At 39.9% G+C, this 19809-nt stretch overlaps 1 protein-coding gene across 6 annotated transcripts in view; it reads left to right on the forward strand.

Moving 5' to 3' along the window:
* ETV1 (ets variant 1) overlaps positions 1-19809 on the forward strand; it is a 67141-nt gene that overhangs the window by 43227 nt on the left and 4105 nt on the right. For 5 of the 6 annotated variants that reach the window (XM_009894936.1, XM_009894937.1, XM_009894940.1 and 2 more), the window contains 5 exons: positions 9949-10016; position 10696; positions 12437-12505; positions 15572-15741; positions 19501-19602. In XM_009894936.1, coding sequence (XP_009893238.1) covers positions 9949-10016; position 10696; positions 12437-12505; positions 15572-15741; positions 19501-19602 — 410 coding nt within the window. The remainder of the gene's footprint in view (positions 1-9948; positions 10017-10695; positions 10697-12436; positions 12506-15571; positions 15742-19500; positions 19603-19809) is intronic. The other variant, XM_009894939.1, reaches the window with a different exon arrangement.

Here is a 19809-nt window from a genome sequence, read left to right on the forward strand (position 1 = left end):
TTCCTGTGCAGTTAGCACTTCTAGAATTCAATTCATGTATTCAGTTATTTAAACAAAAAGCCCAAAGTTGAGATGCTTCATCTATTCTGGGCTTTATTTCGAAGCAGGATCTTTACAGGCTTGATACTCCCTGCCTATTGTACTGTATTTGCACATTTACTAAGGTACAACTCTAGCTGTGCAAATATCAATTAGTATTTGAAGTCTGGTTTTAAAATGGCATCTTAAGTTGTTGTTAAGTTTAAATCTCATATTCTGTTTTGCCAAATTGAAATAGTTACTCTGGTTGGAAAGCTCTTCTGTGACCATGTCTGTTCCCATGACTGGGAGCTTTGGAATCTGTCACACAGTGGTGTTAAGAGATAAGTAGAGGAGGAATTGTTGCTTGCATGCACTTACTACTGATTGCCAGGAATTTATCTATTGAAATCTAGGTAGATTCAGTCTTCCTTGAGCAGGTTAGAGGCATTTGCAGGGCTGTTCTCACCGTTACATTTCAGGGTAGCGTCACGATTAATGTGCTTGAATGGACCTCAGAAAATTTAGATTCTGTCACTTTCAAAGTTGTCTTCCAAGATACCAGTCACAGCACTTAAAGAATGAACTATCTAGACAGAATTATTAGCCTCTGTGTCTTGCTTTCTGGGTTGCTTATCCTTTTAATTCCTGAGGCCTCACGAGCAATAACCTTTTTTGCCACGTTAGAAGAGATGAGGAACTGCCCCTCTGTTAAGAGAGAAGAGCGGAGGCGGAGAGACACATCAGATATATATACCTCCTTATTTTGGGTACCCAGTTAGGACTGGGTAATTTTTAAAGAACATTATGTATTACATATGTTCAAAGCTTAGCTCCTAGGGACTTCCTTTGTATTCTAGGCAAGGAGGTATCGGAAGATGAGATTAGGGTCCCTGTGTAAACACTGCAAAAATAAGAAATGCAAAATATGAAAAATCTGGCAGAAACAATGTGACTACTTTGGAAAATTTTGTTGGGGCTGGAATGGGCTTTTTTGGGGCCTAGAACTGACCATTCGGCTGTATTAATCTTGAAGTCATCTTTTCCTTTCTTGAAATGTTCTGCCTCATTAAGTACACAACTTCCAGCCTCTGCAACAAATGAAACAGGGGCTCCACCTGCAAAGCTGTTTACTGCATGGCGCTCCTTCCCCGAAACAGTTTTGACCCGTGCACTGAAGAGACAAGAGTGCCGGGGCAAAAATCTGTGTCATAATTCATTTGCAACAAAGGAGTTGTATCAGGATTGCCCCGGAAGTTGTAATTACGAAACTTCTTAACATTCTGCATTTGCTCTCATAGGTACAGGATGTTGTTACCATTCTACCATCCATGTTATACATGTGTATTTGCCTAATGACTGGGAACAGAATAAAAAGCAAGGGTCCTTTCAAATACCTGATGTGGTGTTTTTTGAAAAGCAGATCAATGCAAATTAACGTGGAAAAAGATCCCAAGTAGCACATTCTTCCCTAGAGATCAGCTGGCATGTCCTTAAATTTGGGAGTTTGCAGAACAGCATAAGAGAATGTGTTGAATCAAAATTTCAAGGAAAAAAAATATTTCTTGGAAGTATATTTATTTGCAGATTGCTTTGTTTTTCCTTCTCTCTTTTTTGAAACAACAGTTGGATATTCTATTGTGCTTTTTGGAGGTAAAATTTAGACATTTGGAGATGCTAGTATGAAGGAAAAAAGGAAATCTTAGCTGTCAGTCAGACTCAGTGCAGGTTTGCTTTTTCCAGGATATTCTCTAGTGTATTGACCAGTGCAGCATTTAAAATGACACAACTCATGGTGCTTCTACTGCTGTCTTTAATTATATTGGCTAATTTCTGTACAGTGCTTTGAAAACATAAAGCGCTGTATGAGTGCTAAGTACTATTACTACAATTATTCTCCTGGAAGATTATTTCACAGACTAATAGACTTCACAGTTAAGAAATATTTCTTGATCATAAGCCTAAATTTTCCCTTTGATCAGTTCCATTCCCTTGCTCATAGCTACACCTCTTTGGCTCATCCTAAACAATTCCTTGGTATTAATGTACCACCTCTAAATCTCTGTAGACAGTTTGCATGTATACTCTTAGGCTGGCTGTGTGACTCGTTGAGATCTTGCTTCATAAATCCTCCAGCTGCTTAATCTTTTCCTCAAATTCTCTCTAGGTTTTCGTGGTTTTTTTTTTTTTTTTTTTTTTTCCCTTTTCAGTCAGGCTGCAAATATTTGCAGTATTTTTGAACATAGTTTTCTAAAATGCTCCGTGGAACAGAACCGACTCCATTCTTTTCCTGGGTATGGTGCTTCTGTACGCACATCTCAAAACTCGATCTCCTTATGGCCTTAAAGAAATTCTTTTGCACAGCAGTACAATTGTTCTCAATGAAAATCTGGTTGGCATAAAGGCAGGGATAGGGGTTTGCTCTTGAGTTCAGTAGATTTAAGAAGTCTCCCCTCCTAGTATTTGGTTTTACAGTTTTCCTGAGTTTCACTTTTGTGGTTTAAAATATTTCACCCTCTTGTTTCAGGAACTTGCCTTTGCTGTGTTGCGTCAGTGAATGAGCATAGATTTTGTTCAGTAGTTAAGCTGCACTGCACTTCGTGCTTGCTTTTAAAACACATAAACACAAATCTGCTGTTGGGTGGTATGACAGTAGAAAATAATAGCATCTGGGGGGGAAACTTGGGAGACCTGGATTTGAGAAGATTGCTATGAAAGGCAGAATTTTAACTTTTTACTTGCTTCGCATCTAGCTGATTCCTCTATTCACTAGTTCTGTCTGAAGGAAATCTGTAGTTAAAATAGAATTCATTTTGTAATATTGCCTTCATGAACAAAGGAAAAGCTAAATACCAAGTTAATATGAGCATATAGGCAGGAGACCGTGCGTCTATTTTTTTCTTTCAAAGCAGACAATATGATCTGAAAAATTGTCCTGCAGTCCCTGTTTTTCAAAGAAATGGATAAATACCCTCTAAATCTACAGTTACAGTAAGTGGCACTGGCTAATGATTTGATTTGAGGATTGAGAGCGCAGTCTGGATTTACTCTTTGTGCATTAACGCAGGTCAAATGGACACAGGCTGCATTTTAAATCAGTAATGGAAGGCTGAAGCCTGCCTTAAACCAATCACATCAGCCTTACCCAAGACCGATTGATCCCGAGAGACTGAGCCCTGTGAGCATAGCTTTTATATGAATGGACTCTGTGCAGCCTGAAGTTTCATTCATAAAATGGATGCTGAAGGGGAAGGGAAAGGAGAGGGAAAAAAAAAAAAAAAAAAAAAGCCCCACACACGCCAAACCCTGGAATGTCCATTTATGCGGAGCTGAAGGGTGTAGTGTTCCCTCAGCTGCTGCTTTTGCCAGTTGCCTTAAAGTAATGATTAATGCTCCTTGGCCCTGCCTGCCTGCAACCTGACACCATTTATGGCCTTGGTGTGTTTCTAATGTATAGTGAATGAGAAGGCTACATTCTCAAATCAGAAACATAAACAGGAACTGGTTGGTCTGAATTCCATTCAAATATGTCACTTCAGCCGTGCAGTGTTTGTCCAACTTCGATTTTACAGGCAGGGGATGGGGCGGGAGGGGAAAAAGCAACACAGACTTTTTTTTTTTTTCAGTAAGATTACCAACAAAAAAGAGAGGGAGAGAGAGAAAATACTGCTGTCTTTTGTTGCATTCAAAGGAAAGCGATGTTTAAAATATATTTTACAGTTACTGAGGTTAATAAAAGCAAAGACATGATTTTAAAGTACGCTCAAAAGATCAACTCCATGTGGAGTTTCAATTCAGAGCTGAATGTATGAGCCTTTGTTTTCCTGTTCTGCTGGATAAAAAGTTACACATCGCCTAGACAGCCTGTTGACATCTGGTCTCAGAAAATGCATTAGATGTTGTCATAGATCTAAACCCCAAAGTTGTGGAAAGGAAGCTGTTTGCTTAAGGTTTTCTTTCTGTATGTGTGCAATAATTCCACTTAGACGTGAGCTGGTGGGGCCAAATCTAGTTCTCTGGTAGGTTTTTGTCAAGTGAGATGTAAGAAATTAAACTTAACAGATTTTAATTAGCTATTTTTAGAAGGGAATGTGTGTGTGTATGTATGAGTGCACACACTTGCAGATTCTTTTTTTTTTTTTTCCCCTAATTGCTGGTAGGAAGGCTAGTGACGGACAAAATGAAGAACAAAGCCTTCCATTCTGAATGTTTTTAAACTGCATAATGATTTGGGAAAATAATACTTAATTTTAGGTTGATTTTTAGAGAAGATAGTGACTATTTTCACCCATGTAACTTCAGTGCACCTACATTTTTCATGCTGAATGTGCTAATGAAAAAATAATACTGACTTTTGTATTGCCAGGATTTTACCAATTTGTAGGATTGTTGTAATTATGTAGCTTCTCAGAGGATAGTGGTTTGGAAGGTGGTTGAACTAAAACCTGATCCACCAGCATCTGAGTTGTGAAATATGCTCAAGCAATTCCCATATCTGGAGATTGTCATTAGTTCTGGTGTTTCTACCTGAACGTCTCTTTTTGGAGAGACGCACGGGTTTTAATCTAAATGCGTTCTGCAGGTTTAAAATATAGGTTTTGTGATCAAAAAGAATCATTTGGTATTTCTCCCTGCAAAACACAGGTCAGGGTTTCTTCTTCGTGATGCCTGGTGCCGCATTAGCTACTTGTTGCCATCTAGTTTGCAGAATGGCCTTTCTTACCTAAAAAGCCCCGTCCGTTTTCCAGAGATTTCAGTATTGCTCTTCACCCTTGAGCTGGTCAGAGCTTCTCAGTGGTGGTAAAGAGCTGCTTTCCACCAGGAGGCTAAATGCCTTTCTGTGGTGGATGAAGCGCTCCTTTGAAACAGTTTGTTAGTGCTCACGGAAATCCATGCACAGAAAAGTTACTTGTGGTGTAATTGTGCTGTTACTAAGTTTGAGGCCAAAAGCATGATGTGTTCTAGCTTGAACATTTAATTTTAGAAAGGCTACCTTGGTGTCTGCACTTGGTAAGAATCTCTCCCACTGCACCAGCCACCTCTCCACGTACCAGAGAAACGCTTGCGTTGCGCGGAGAAGTGCTTGGCGAAGCTCTGCCAGAGGTGGAAGGGAGGATGGACATACCGGCGGTGTGTGTAGCGCAGGGTCAGGCCGACGTGCGTGCGTGCCGCCTGCGAGCTAGGCTGGTCCCGGCTGCCTGAGGGGCTTGCGCATCCCCTTCTGTGCCCGGTAGCACAAAGGGAAGGGAATCTGTATGCACTGTATTTCTTGCCTATGGGAACACAAGTGGCTCAGCACATTTAAGTCTGTTTGTGTAAATATACCAGCTCTGAATTGCTGAAATAGGAGCCGAAGCCTGTGTAACTACTTTTCAGACCAAAAGGACAATTGAGGAGGATACGGTGTAAGTTAAATTACAGGACTGGCTGCATCCACTGGGAACTGCTTCTGTTCGTAATATGACTTCGATGGTAATAAAGTATAAACTGGAGAAGTGGGCAGGCAAACAGTAAGAAGGTTCCAGTTTTAGTGTCATCACTTTATTTTATACCTGTAGGGAAGGAGACGAGTTTCACATATGATTTGAGGTGTTTAATGAATTTGAGTGAGTTCAAGGTGAATCTGAGTGGTTGGATCGACGGGTCGAGGCCAACTGTATGTGATCCAGCAAGGCTAAGTGCTGGTCCTGCACTTGGGACGCAACAACCCCATGCAACACTACAAGCTTGGGGAAGAGTGGATGGAAAGCTGCCCAGCAGAAAAGGACCTGGGGATGTTGGTCGACAGGCGGCTGAATGTGCTCTGGCAGTATGCTCAGGTGGCCAAGAAGGCCACTAACTTCCTAGCTTGTATCAGAAATAGTGTGGCCAGCAGGTCTAGGGATGTGATTGTCCCCTTGTACTCAGCACTGGTGAGGCTCCACCTCAAACACGGCATTCAGTTTTGGGCCCCTCGCTGCAGGAAAGCCATTGAGGCACTGGATCGTGTGCAGAGAAGGGCAACGAAGCTGGTGAGGGGTCTGGAGCCCAAGTCTTATGAGGAGCAGCTGAGGGAACTGGGGTTGTTTAGGCTGGAGAAAAGGAGGATGAGGGGAGACCTTATCGCTCCCTACAGCTACCTGAAAGGAGGTTGTAGCGAGGTGGGTATTGATCGCTTCTCCCAAGTAACAAGCAGTAGGATGAGAGGAAGCAACCTCAAGTTGCACCAGCGGAGGTTTAGTTTGGATATTAGGAAAAAATTCTTCGCCAAAGGGGTTGTCAAGCATTGGAACAGGCTGCCCAGGGAAGTGGTTGGATCTCCATCCCTGGAGGTATTTAAAAGATGTGTAGACATGGCGCTTAGGGTCATGGTTTAGTGGTGGACTTGGCATCATTAGGTTTACAGTTGGACTTAATCATTTTAGAATCATTTAGGTTGGAAAAGACCTTTAAGATTCCATGATTCCGTGGCTTGTAAGCAGGGTCCGTGCGTGAGGCAGCTGCTCACCAGTACACTGTAGCGTTCACCTGAGCTGCCACGCAGAGACCAAGGCCTGGCAGGTAGCTCAACTTCTTCACCCACCCTGTTTCAGACTGTACACACCCTCTAAGCATTGGTGTCTAATCTCTCTCTCTGCACGTGCACGTATGTAATGCAATACTTCTGTATCACGCTGTGCTTTGTCACGTGCGCACGGGCAGTGCCCTGGGCCTCCAAATCTTCAGATGGTGTTGATAAGGTGACCTGAGAAGTAATTCAGCGTTAGAGTGTAATACAACAACGTGTCCTTAATTAGGAAGGCTGTGTAAGGTCAGAACCAGAGGATCGGCTGAAGAGTAAATCCTGGTTTCGGTTTCCAGTTCCTGCCTTGCTCTTCTTCATTCAGGAGAAAGCAGTCACTACATCCAGGTGCCTGCAGGAGCTTTGTTTTCCCCATGTCTTGCCTGGCTAGGGGTGTGGGCTGAAATTCTGTTTGTTTCTGCTCAGGGTGTGATCGTGAGTCCAAAACCTGGTCCTTACCTTCGAAAAACAATTGGAAAAGAGGATTTAAGGATTCCTTACCCGCTTTGAGTTATGCAGGGCTGAGACAACCTAAGCCTTTAAATTTTGATATGGTAATTAATATGAAATACTTCCTTACCAAGGGACCACTCAAGTGTCTTACTCGATAATGAAACCTAGAACCTGTGCCTGCTAAATTCAGTAGCAGATTTTCCTTGTCCTGAGGAAGTCTGTTTGGGCTTTTTCTGCTTTGATGTACTTTGATTAAGGCACAGCAGAGATTATTTCCAGTATTTTTCTCTGTGACATTCCCAGATGAGAAGGCATTTCTGCAGCGTCTAGATTACACACAATATTAAAATGAGACCTACTGCGAAAAAATGGTTTCAAACGAACGTGATAGAAGGCCACATTCACTGTTTTAAGATGACAGCTATGTTGCTCTCACCAAGAGGAGCAATGAAGAATGACTTCTAAGTATTCCAAATTAATAATGAAAGATTATTTTTTTTATGTCTCCATATTTTTAGTTAGTTTTTTCTTTTTAAGGGACTTGGTCTTGATATGATGTAACTTTACAATGTGAATTACTTCATTAAAAGTCTGAAATAAACTTGTCGTGTGTCCTAAATCCAGGCTCATCTTTCTGCAAAGACTAAAAATTGCTAAAAGGTGATGGAATCAGTCACCTCACACACTTGGTTCCAACCCTGGAAGTATTTTATTCCTAATTCTGTCCTATTTGTTGTCTTGAAACAGTGTTTTAAGGAGAAGAAAACATATAATTGCTCTGTAATTTCTGCACTAAAATGTTTTCTTTTGAAGTAGCTCCGCTTAGCTAGTAAAAATACTTCTGGGTCTTAGTCAAGCATTTAGTACAATTTAAAACTGCAATGCTAAATTTCATTGGTTGGACTTTTTATTAGATAAGGTAGAAATGAAAGCAGCAGGCAATTTAATTAGCAGTAATTTTTCTGGGCAAGTCATTACTTTGATGAACTTCAGAGCAATGTTTATGGCTCCTAATTAACCATGTTAGTCATTTGATTGAATAATCACTTTGGAAATGTTTCTACAATTTGATTAGAGTCTGACCCACTCTGATAGTCATAAATTAACTGATAGCACTTTAGGATAACAAGACTCTAGTTACTTTACGAGAAATAAACTCTTCCTTGCTGTATTTTTCGGTCCTCTGTGGACTGTTTAAGCACAAGCTAACCGGAAGATAAAGTAGTGTTGGTACAAACAATGCTCGCCTTAAAAGGACTCCAGATGTTAATTATAATTGACTGAGGAGCATGGGAGATGAAACCCCGAATTGGCTAAGAATGCAACTTCTTGGATGCGTGCATAATTCTTTATTCCGTATACTCTGCTGTATCACTTTGCAAGAGTGGAGTTCATGAGTCAAAAAGGGTTTTGCTGCCAATACTAGTGAATATTTACCTAAAATAGAAAATAGCATCTGTTTCAGTTCTCCAGCTTCCTCTTTTTTTACGTAGATTTTTCCATTCTCCTTAAAATTCAATCTACTTGGTAACACGAGTGATTCCTTGCAGGTGAACCACTCTACTTGTAGCCTTGACTTCTGGTCTGCAGAGCTATACTTGACTCGGGTGACCACTGAATCACTGATTCCTGTGGTTGCTCAGAATAGCTGCCTGAGACGTTAGAGATTCTCGAGGCCTGAGCAGGCAGGCACTGAGCGTTTCATCGAGAGGGGGAGGTAATGAAGAGTTTGGCACAGATGTGCAAGAGAGACCGTGGACTGTTAGAGGAAACTTAACTATTATTGCTCTGTGTTTCACTTGTTTTGTGAAGTCAGTGTAAAACCTCATTTTCTTATCCTGGCAAATCTTTGATACTCATCACTAGTCAGTGAACAGTGAAATTTGGAATCACAGTCTGAAAGAGTCTGTAGGCAGTGTTGGAAAAATAATGTCTGCTCTTTCGACCTCTGTTTGCATCTCTTAAAGAGTTACAAGTTACTCGTAACAGATTGCATAGCTTGGGGTAGGAGTTTATCATCAAATAGACTTTGTTAAGCAAGACTTTTGATATCCAAGAATTGGGTTAAACGTGCTCTAGAAGGGCAAACATTTATGGTGTATTTCTGTTTGCAAGTCCCTGCACACAGGATATGGCTTCTTAGGGACAGTGCAAGACATGGGGGAAAAATAGAAAGACATTTAAAGAACACCATTTTCATTAGTTCTGTTTGTTTTTTTCTCATTTTTCTTGCAGATTTGAGTAGAGGTAGGGAATGGAAAAGAAATGTCTATATTACTTGGAATGTGCGCAGTAATTTTTTTTTTTCCTTGTGAGGGGAGTTGTTTTTTGGTTAGGGATGTACAGGTAGAGGATGAAATGGATGCATCTGAATTCCTAGATTAAATGCCTAGCAATTGCAGAAAACTTTATTAACCCTTCAAATCCTTAACAGGAGTCTAAAAAGCAATATCCTACTCTAAATTCACTCTGACATTGCTTGTATTAATGTAGAGTTTATAGGTCTCCAGTGTGATTGGCAGGCTTTTCTGTGGAATTGATTAAAATTGTTAGGTCGAATTAGTTACAAAGATAGATATACAAGCACAGGGTTTAAAATATTTGTACTGTTTTGTGTGGATTTTTTGGTCTGTGAATGGTGTAAAGCATAATGACTCCCAGTCATGGGAGTCAGCTTTAGCAAAACTGATTACAATAAGGGTTTGAGTTCAAGTGCCTATGTTAGATGGGATCTATGATCCTCATATTATGATTTTCTCCTCTGCCATGCCTTCTGCGTGCTGCTCTGAAATGCTAACTGTGTGTTGACAGGTTCCCCCTCGCTGTACCGTGCATCCTTTCTGTTGCTCTTCTGCCTGCAGCCTGTCTCATTGATAACCTGCACACTTTTAATTCCAGACAGTCTTTTGACTAGCGTTGTCATCTTTTTCTTTCAGAAGTGCCTAGCTGCCATTCCATTTACATGAGGCAAGAAGGCTTCCTGGCTCACCCAAACAGAACAGAAGTTAAGTTTTCTATTATGTATCGCTTTTGTACGAGAGAAACGTAAAAAAATTAAAAGCTCCAGGCATTTGGGTTTCACCCGTTTTAATTCTGCTGCTGGGAAGACTTGCATCATCTTTCTTTCCCTTCCCAGTCTCGAGTTTGTGATGCACTGATTTTTATTTATATTTTTGTAGCTTCTTTTAGTGTCACAGGTTGATCAGGATAAGAAGCATTTTTATTATGAATTTACTCATTCTGCTTTTCAAGGCCTCTTGCAGTTGAAAGGAAGAGGCGCTTAAAAATTTGTCCATTTCACCCATTCTGCTCAAGTGATACTTTCCAGGCTATTCGTGTGACAGGCTCAGTTAACTGTTAAGTAATCCATTTTATACTTTAAAATCAGTGAAGGTTTTTTGGCTTTTCCTTTTGTTATGATTTTTGCAATGTTTTGGTGCTGCTTAGGCCCAAATTGTATAGCCATGTGATACATACCAAAACTCTCAGTAACTTCAGCAGGGCAGAGCTTAGATCATTGTCAGAATTAATAGTTCTGAATAAAAGGACTTTATACGCATTAAAAATAAAAAAGCCAACAGAACTAAGAAAAAACGAACACTGAAAGGGAGGTGGTACCCTCCAGTGTCCTGCTTTGGTGGATCTTTCTTGTCAATATATGATTTTTTTGTTTGTTTGTTTAGGGTTTATTTGTTTTTCTTCCAAGGGGCAAATTTCACAAACATGAGGGAGATTTGGTTTGAGATTGATGAGAATTCAGACAGGTGTATGAATCAAAGTCCTGTAGTGAGATTTCATTCACTAGTGAAAAGACACAACTGGAAAGATAACAAATCTGGCTAAAAGCCCAACTGCTTCTGGGGTGGAATAAAGGCAGAAAATAGAAATAAAAGGTAGTGTTTAACAAGGAGGGTGAAACAGGAGATGGAAATCTATAACAGCCTTGGTATATAAAATTATATGAAGTATGGAAGCTTGATAAAGGAGGTGAAAGACATCAGGGAAAAATCCACAGACTGCAGGGCTAAGGTCAACAGATCTGAGTTTTAATCACAGCACAGATAGGGGAAAAATAATCTTAGCCATGTTATGCACTCATAAGTACTTGGAGATGGTAAAATTATTGTGGATGATGTAGAAAAAGCAGTGTCGTTCGATAAATATTTGTTTTCTGTATTTGGAAATCAGTCAACATGATTTTATGGAATAAAGGTCATGTCAAATCTGATCCTATTCTTTGCTGAGATTAAAAGTTTGATTGATAAAGATACTTGCATTGTGTAGTTAGACTTTTTATGGCATTCAATTTGCCACTGCATTACATTCTGATTAAGAAGTTAGCACAAAGCAGTATCAATAAAGTACACATTAAATACATTAAGACCTGGCCAACTGACAGATCTAAAAGTGGCTGTCACTGGGCAATCATCTCTGAATGGATTGTTTCTATTATAGTTCTGTAGGAATTGATATCAGGAGTGTTGCTATTCAACATTTTCAGTAAAGATACGGAACAGAGTTAATAGATAACTTTATGGCACAAAGATAGGCAGAGTGGTAAATAACAGGCAGGACAGGGCAGTTACACAAAGCAATTTGAATTGTTTGGTAATCTGGGCACACTAAACAAAATGTTTTTTTAATATGCTGAATGTAGACCAGGCCTATGGAACCGGGAAACGGTATATTGGAAAAAATGATTTTGAGATGGGCCTCCTCCTCCTCGGCTTCGCAGTGGGAAACCAGCCCAACCAAACATTGCAACCCCATGGCAAAACGGCTTTCTGTAATATTTGCGTAGTCAAAAGGAGGGTCATAGGGAGGCAGGGGAGGAGGAGATGGTTTGTCTCACTGAGTGGCACTGGTGAGGCTGATACTGGCATGTAATACAGTTCTGGTTAAGAAAAACATTAAAATAATACTGAAAAGAAGGAGTGTGTACAGAAGACAGTGCTAGAAAATGTGGGGTTGCAGAGTGTCTTTTAATGACAAAAATTAAATTTTACAGAATAATCTTAATCGGAAGAAACATCAAGGCGGGGATGACTTCTGTGAGTGTGAGGAGGAAATACCAAATAGGACGTTTTTAGTCTCGCAGGGAGAAGACCCGCAGGAACTAATGGTTAAAAGTCAAAGCCATGCTAGTTCAAACAGGAAATGAGACAAACATTTTGGAATAAATCATAAAGAAAAATGGGTGCTTTTTCATTTTTGCAGGTGGAGATTAACTGTCTTTTGGGAATGCACACATTAATTAAACACCCCTGTACTGAGGCCAAAATGTTGCGACTGGGCGGTGTGTAAAGGATGTGGGATATTAATCTGATTCCTCTATGACTTAGTGTTCCCTCTGGCATTAAGCCTATGATCTCTGCTTTCTCCATACATCTTTTATATAAACACCTCTCTCTTTTTAACTTACAGGCTGTATGTATGAAAAGGGACCTAGGCAGTTTTATGATGACACTTGCGTTGTTCCAGAGAAGTTTGATGGTATGTATGACACATCTCTCTTTCTTTTTCTTGTGTGGGGAGATGAAAAAGGAAGAGAAGAGGGACTTTCCTCTGTTGCTGATCAAAAAAGCACAGTAACGTTCCAATTTAGGATTCCTTAACACACCATTTGCGGTGCGCCCAACCAAAGCTGACCTTTGTCTCTTGAAACCAAAGTCTCCCTTTCAGTACGATGTTGTTCGACTTTTGCCAGCGAAAGGTGCTGTATCCAGAGTAGTGGCAGAGGAGCTCAGTTCCTGTACTGTTGAGAAGTAATAGGAGGATTTCCATTGCACTGATGATCACATACTGCTTGTTGTTTGAGATTTAATGAAAGCTGTTCTTATAATTAACAAAACAGTGGAGAAAGCAGCAGCTTTGGTTTTACTGAGGATTAAGCCTCTTGTCTCGCTGTCTGTGAAGTGATGAATAGTGAGAAGTGAGTGTATAGGGCATTTTTGTGTTTGTGTCAATGTATTTGCACTAGGTTAAGCATCGTACTAGTGGTTTATTTTTCAGTGGGACTGATAACAAATCAATGATCTTTTCACAACACTATGCATTACAACAGATTTTTTTTTTTTTCCCCAAGAGGGATTCTGAGGTCAATTAAAATAAATGGTGCAAATTATCCTCAGTTACTCTGATGTAAAAACAGTTTCCTGGTGTAACTCAGTTGATTTCAGATTTATTTCATTATAGACAAAGTAGATGGACTCAGTATTTCTTGCTGATGACTCTGTTAGTCTGCAACTTTGGGAAGTAATTTGGAGACCAGTTACTTAAATTTGCTAGAGTAGCTTCTTTGTGTTAGTGTGTGTATGTTCAGGCTGCTTTATATTAGCAGGAAAGATTAGATACTTTCTGATAAACTCATGAACAGCTCTCTGACCATAGTCAAAAGTAGAGCTGGAGAGCTCTTGGGGTTTTATTCCTGCTTTATTTTGTTTGTTTTCCTCTGAGAATCACTTATATGTATTACAAAACTATTGCCTGTCTAGCAGCAATTGTTGTGTTTGCAGAACAATGGGAGACTCTAAAATTAAAGTAACCTGAAGAATTACACGTTCCTCAAACAGAGGTGTCACATGCACTTCAGGGTTGGTAAGGAATAGCAAGAATTAAATAGAGGATTATAATAATATTAGACCTAACTGAAGATCGCTCAATCCAATATTGCATTTTCACTGGATTGACATGTTCACTGAAAGGGTGAGTTTATTGAAAGGGTCTTGTTGAAAGCCTTTTTTTTTTTTTTTTTTTAAAAAAATTTTCCTTTTTAAAGCACATTGCGTCAGGTTTTTTTTTCTTTCCCAGAAATAATCGTGGACCTGATCTGTTTTCAGTACCAGTGGCAAATTCATATTTACATTTATGGGAATGGGATCAGACCCTGTACTACAAGAAGTTAAGACTCTTCAGGAGTAGCATTTGTCTATATGTTTCTCAAAAGTCCTTTTTGTTTGTTTGGGTTTTGTGCAGGGAAGGGAATGAAAATGGAAAAAAATACAAATAAAGTAAAAGAAATAAATGTTTGGAAGTATTTGTATGCTTGCAAAGCAAGCAGTCTGCTGCTGTCTTCTGTGACTGTCCGTTGAGAGAACACCTTGTACTCTAGAAGATTGATGTTGTGATACAAATAGGTGTGTTTATACTTGTAGCGTTATGACTTTTGAGGAAAAAAAATAGCAGATGTGTCATCATGTTTTGGTCAGTAAAGCAAAAGTGGGATAAGCCCAGGACTGTTCTTGATGTTTCAGAAGTAGATTCTCAGCTGCTTCGTTTGAAATCAAAGATCGGTACAGGCGAAGAATCTGATCCTCTGTAATACTGCACTTGCTATTTGTGCATTGCTTAGCTATCATTAAAAGAAAAATCCTGTCCTTGAAAAAGAAGGCCTTTCAGGGCTGGAACTTGAACCTCACATAAACCACAAAGCCTTGTGTTGATTTATTTGTTTTCCACAGCTATTGACTCAATTTTCTTTCCTGATTACAAAAGGAAGTGCTCCATTTTTAATATTATTATTCTTACTTTCACTACATAGAGCCGTTCTGTAATGGCCATCAGAGCATCCTAACGTTGTGGTTGAATGTAAAGTCCTGGCTTTCCTTATTAAACAGGTCACACTGCTTATTGGAGGGTATTGCTGTTCTGGTAGTGGAAATGAGGAGTTTTACCAGCATATCAAGGATTGCTGTCATTACGTGCAGAAAAAAATATTCTCTGCTTCAGCATCAGACCTTTCAGCTGTTGTTGTTTGCATGAGTTGTTTAGTATGAATATGATTTAAAAACAACAGAGACACAGCATGGATGTAGCAGTTTTTCACTGGCAGTTTGTGGAACAGCTAGCAGAATACTATTATTGTTGTTTGTTAAAAGCTTCCTCTGGACTTGAAATTTTAGAAAAATTAACTTGCTGCTTTTCAGGGGGAATACTAATCTAGTATGTAGATACGAGTAAAAGTAATATGTGCTTATATGCAAGTCCAATATGCCACAGAGGAACTCGCGTATCTGCAGGATTTGCATACCTATACATAAAGCACATGCTGTTTAAGTCCAAGTCAAATACTTTGTCAAATTTTCCTTAGAAGCATTTGCATGCAAAAGAAGTTTTGCTCAATAGGGTTTTGCAGCTTTATGAAGCATACATTACATTTCCAAAACTGGGGCTTGTGCAAAGTATAGTACACAAGCGCAGTACTTCAGACATCAGAGTTGCTTACAAAAATGGTTCACGCTCATTCAGATAGAGGTTATTGCAGAATGATTTGCAAGCGAGATTTGCATGGATCAAAAGCAAATGGGGATAGGCTTAGGGAGACTTCCATGAATCATGACTGAATTTAGGTACTTTTTAGTATGTGAATATGTTATTGTAAGAGTGTTTACAATTAACAGCAGACAGGGGAATGTTGTGTTTGTGGGTGGCTGGATAGTAAGAATTCTCTCCCTCTGTTTTATTAACCCTAACAATAGTCCTTTGCTGGTTTATCTGACAAACTGGAGTGATGATGCTTTTTGCGTGTCGCTCACCTAGCGTTGTTGCTATTCTGTGCAGGTGACGTCAAACAGGAGCCAGGCATGTACCGTGAGGGACCCACGTATCAACGGCGAGGCTCGCTTCAGCTGTGGCAGTTCTTGGTAGCTCTTCTTGATGACCCATCAAACTCTCACTTCATAGCGTGGACTGGCCGAGGCATGGAATTCAAGCTGATTGAGCCGGAGGAGGTGGGTTAGACAGATGGCCTGCCCTGACATCCACTGCCCCATCCTGCAAATTTAATAGTGCTCCTTCGGACTTAGGCCTTGCTTTCCTTCGGTATTTTGCTTCAGTAGCGCTTCAGGAGGGTGACAGGAAGGACTTGCAAGGGAAGTGCTTCAGTTAGGTTAAGCATAGACTTGATTCCTAGTCACACAAAATAATCAAAATATTGCAAGTACTAGAGTTACAAAATACTCGGTATCAATTATGTGGACCGGATTTTTCAGAACAATTTCCTGGATAGAGCTGTCTTCCAAAAGCTTTTGAAACCTTGTCCCTGAATAGTCTTTCAATACCAAATATTCTTCAGTGCGGAGATGTGGGAACTTGGAACTTTTAGGCTGTAGAGTGAATGACCCCAAGTGATAGGTCACAGAGGAGGATGTTAAGATTGTTAGGCAGTAAAATCCCATCAAAATTATATAAACCTACCCCTTTTTAGAGTCTTGTTCAGAGTCTTTCTGCTTACCTATATCGTTAGATTGTTTAGTGCATGCTTAGATCCCAGGTTTGCAAACAGTCATGCGTGTCTCTCCTGAACCATGAAGGACTTGTGGGGTAGATAAAATTACCTGTATTCGTGAACATTTGCTGAAGCAGGACTTAGTTCACTTGTGTGATAAAGAGGAATAAATGGAACGTTTTATTACATAGACTTTTTCAGACTAGGTAACATTAACTAATCTATCCTGTCTTCTAAATAGCCATGTTGGAATATCTGGTGTGCGTAAATTTTACTGTAATACTGATGTGGAGGGTTTGATTAGTGTTGTCAAAAAGCAGTATCATTCTGGTTTACTGTTTTTTGCCCCTTGGACAGGGTTGGGTAATAGAGGAGACCGCAGCAAATTTTCCATCAGCTTCCCCTCTGAGTTAGAGCTGAGTAGGAACGTTCGGGGGTGTAAGGCAGCTTCTGCGTTGCACCAGCTATTTCTGCTGTTTGCCATCCATCTGCTGGCATAAGCAATCTGAAGGCTTTCTTGCATTGAAGTTACATTGTCTACCAACAGCCGTAAGGGGATGATACAGTACTTGGGGATGGCAACAGGACTGATGTCCCTTTTCTTCCTGACGTGGTCTGGCTGAGGGGCAGGTTGCTGCAAGGACCCATGCGCTGGCTTTCATTTGTCCAAGCGTCCCCTGCACTAATGATAGCCACTGTTGGCAGATCCTGGTGTTGTGCGTCTGAGGGTTTCACCACAGAGCAGTCTTAGTCGATTTGATACCAAAACTTTGCTGGCAAGTCTGCAGCCTTAGCAGGCTACACGGACTTCTTAGTTGTGTGCCCTGGCCCAGAACAAAGTGAAATCTTTGGAAAGGCTTTTGTTTGATTTTGGTGAATGAGGTATCTAATTTTTCCTGCTGCCTCAGTCTCAGTATTTTTTACCCTCTTAGTTTTGTCTTGCCTTTAAGGTATGCCCAAAGTTTTTCAAGATTGAAGAAATTTACTGAAAAATGGTTCCCAGCAGATGGTGCAAAAACTTTATAGGTTTTATTAGCTAAGGAAGGAAAAGCAGAACACCCTCCCCCTAAGATTTACTTATTGTGTACTTCCCTGAAAAATTGGATATTCTGATTCAAGTTAACCAGATCATCTGCTTGTCTGACTTTGTAGTAGTTGCTTTGTGTTTTTGAGCAGCACTGCATCCAAGATCTGGAGGAGGCAGACTACTCGAAACCTGCCTCACTCCTGTGTGCTCTCAGGGAGTACAAAAGAGCCTAAGTTGTTTTCATATGAATGTCATGGATCTGACAGAAACTGTCAATTAAAATAAGAATAGCCTATGGGAAGTTGCACACTTCTGTTGATTGCCAAGTGTAAATTGAAGGGAAGTCAAAGAGCTTGTTGGTTCAGCTGTGGCAGGTTAGGTTGTCAATGACATGACTTTTCCATCCCTTTCTGGAGGTTTATGCCCTTGTAGAAAGGGTGACAGCAAAAATGAGTATGTGTCAGCTCCTTGAGCACCATGGTTCATTCAGAAAGTAGATAACTGTGAACTGTGGAAGCTAAGAATTGGGCACAGGTCCATTTCTGCTGTCTTGTCACAGGGACAGCAACATTCAGCCGGAAGGTGGGGTGGAAGGCCAGAAGCCTGAATCCCTTCCACACAGCAAGACTTGATAAATGCGGTGCAGTTCAGGGACAGGAAGACTCGCTTACCAAGACTACTTCTGGACCTGCTTGCTTATTTAGGAATGTCAACATACCACACAATATAGCATATTCACAAACGTTATTTTGTTGTAGTTATCTTTGCTGTGTGTTTGTTTATTATGCAAGCCTGTTATGTTGGGGAGTTTTAGGACTCTGATTAATGCAGAAAAAAACTTGGCAGGAATAAACAAAGAGTGATGTAGGCATGTGTTACAAAGATGAATAGGCGAATCAAGGTTATGCATCTAGGCCAAATCTACAGCTGGAATAAATTGACATGATTGGAGGTATGTTTCAATACAGCTATAACACAGCTGAAGTTAGCAGAGCCATGATAATTTACATAAGCCTGAAAAGCTGCACCACTGAAAGGAAATAATGCTTTCAAAAGAAATTTTAAAAATTATTGTCCAGATGGAGATCAAAGTCAGGGATTTTGCTGTTGTTATTTAGTCCCCTTCAATTCTCAGTGCTGCGCGTCATCTATGGTTTGCATCAAAAGGCTCCAGACACCTATGGGAAAGTTTTGTAGAGCAGTTTGAAGAGAAGCTGCTTGGCTACTCTCTCCTTTTTCCAGAGCTGTATGCATATGCACCTATCAAACATTTTCATAAAATGTGCTTTAAAGAGTTCATCAGCTCTGACATTTTTTTTTCCCTCTGGTGACATGATAGTCGTTTGTACAGCCAGTAATTGAAATGTCACCAACAGCCAATTATAATTTCAGGTGTGGAATAAACAGTTAAGTTCTTTAAACAAAAGGTCTCTTTGTCCAGAACTACCTTTGGCAATAAAACAGGAAGCGTAAAGGCAAGTAGAAATCATAAGTCACAGCAGAAGACATATTGTTCTCTATGGAATGGCTTCATGAGTTGCTTGCAACTCCCTTTTTCTTACTATTTTTAAAAGGAAATTGTACAACTACAACAACTACATTTTTGTCCCATTCTTCATACTACCATATAGGTCTTCCAAGCAAGTACTGTGCCTCCTCTGATAATTCTTTTTCTTTGCTGAAGTAATGTTTAAAACTAGGAGTTGGCTTTTGACTTGTGTCTCCTAATAATCTCAACATCGCTGTCGTTCCAAGTACAGTCTTTATTAGTTCATGAATTAAGAGTGTATGCATGTGTGTTTAATATAACTCAGTGTTCTGACAGCAAGGAAAACACAGGAATAATACAGTTATCCACAGTATCAAACTAAAGAAAAGTTTTCATCTTTCATGAAAGTTTTCTGGTGGAACTTGATAAATATTTTTTGTGTATCATCTTTTTATATGGCTTTATTTTTTCATTGGTTTTCTTTATTAAAAGCAAACAAAAAACCTCCCAGCCCTCCACCACATTTGCAAATAAGTAAGTCTGCTTCAATTTTAATGGATGACTGTATGTCCAATTAAAAATCATACTAGTACATGGGAAATTCAGGTCATGGCAACCTTTTCTCTTGTGTTCATTCATTGCACCTGTGGTGTTTCCCCTCCTCCATCCCCAAATAAAATATCTGATGATAAGATCTGCTTGTTAAATGCATTTAACAAATCAATGCTAATCCATTTTTGTGGCAGGTGGCACGTCGCTGGGGGATTCAGAAAAATAGGCCAGCTATGAACTATGACAAACTTAGCCGATCACTTCGCTATTATTATGAAAAGGGAATCATGCAAAAGGTGAGTAGCTAATTTTGTATTAAATTTCACCAGAGTGTAGCATGTTAATCCATAAGTCACTTTATGAGAAGTACTTGTAACTGCATTGCTTAGGTGGGGTTTTCATCTATTTTGGCAAACCCTAAGCTTTTTCACCTATCAAGTCCAGTATATGCATCAAAATATTTTTTTCTAGGTAAAAAAGGTCTGTGGTTTTAGTTCACACAA

The sequence above is a fragment of the Charadrius vociferus genome, unplaced genomic scaffold, assembly GCF_000708025.1.
Source record: "Charadrius vociferus isolate BGI_N301 unplaced genomic scaffold, ASM70802v2 scaffold181, whole genome shotgun sequence".
NCBI classification, from domain to species: domain Eukaryota; kingdom Metazoa; phylum Chordata; class Aves; order Charadriiformes; family Charadriidae; genus Charadrius; species Charadrius vociferus.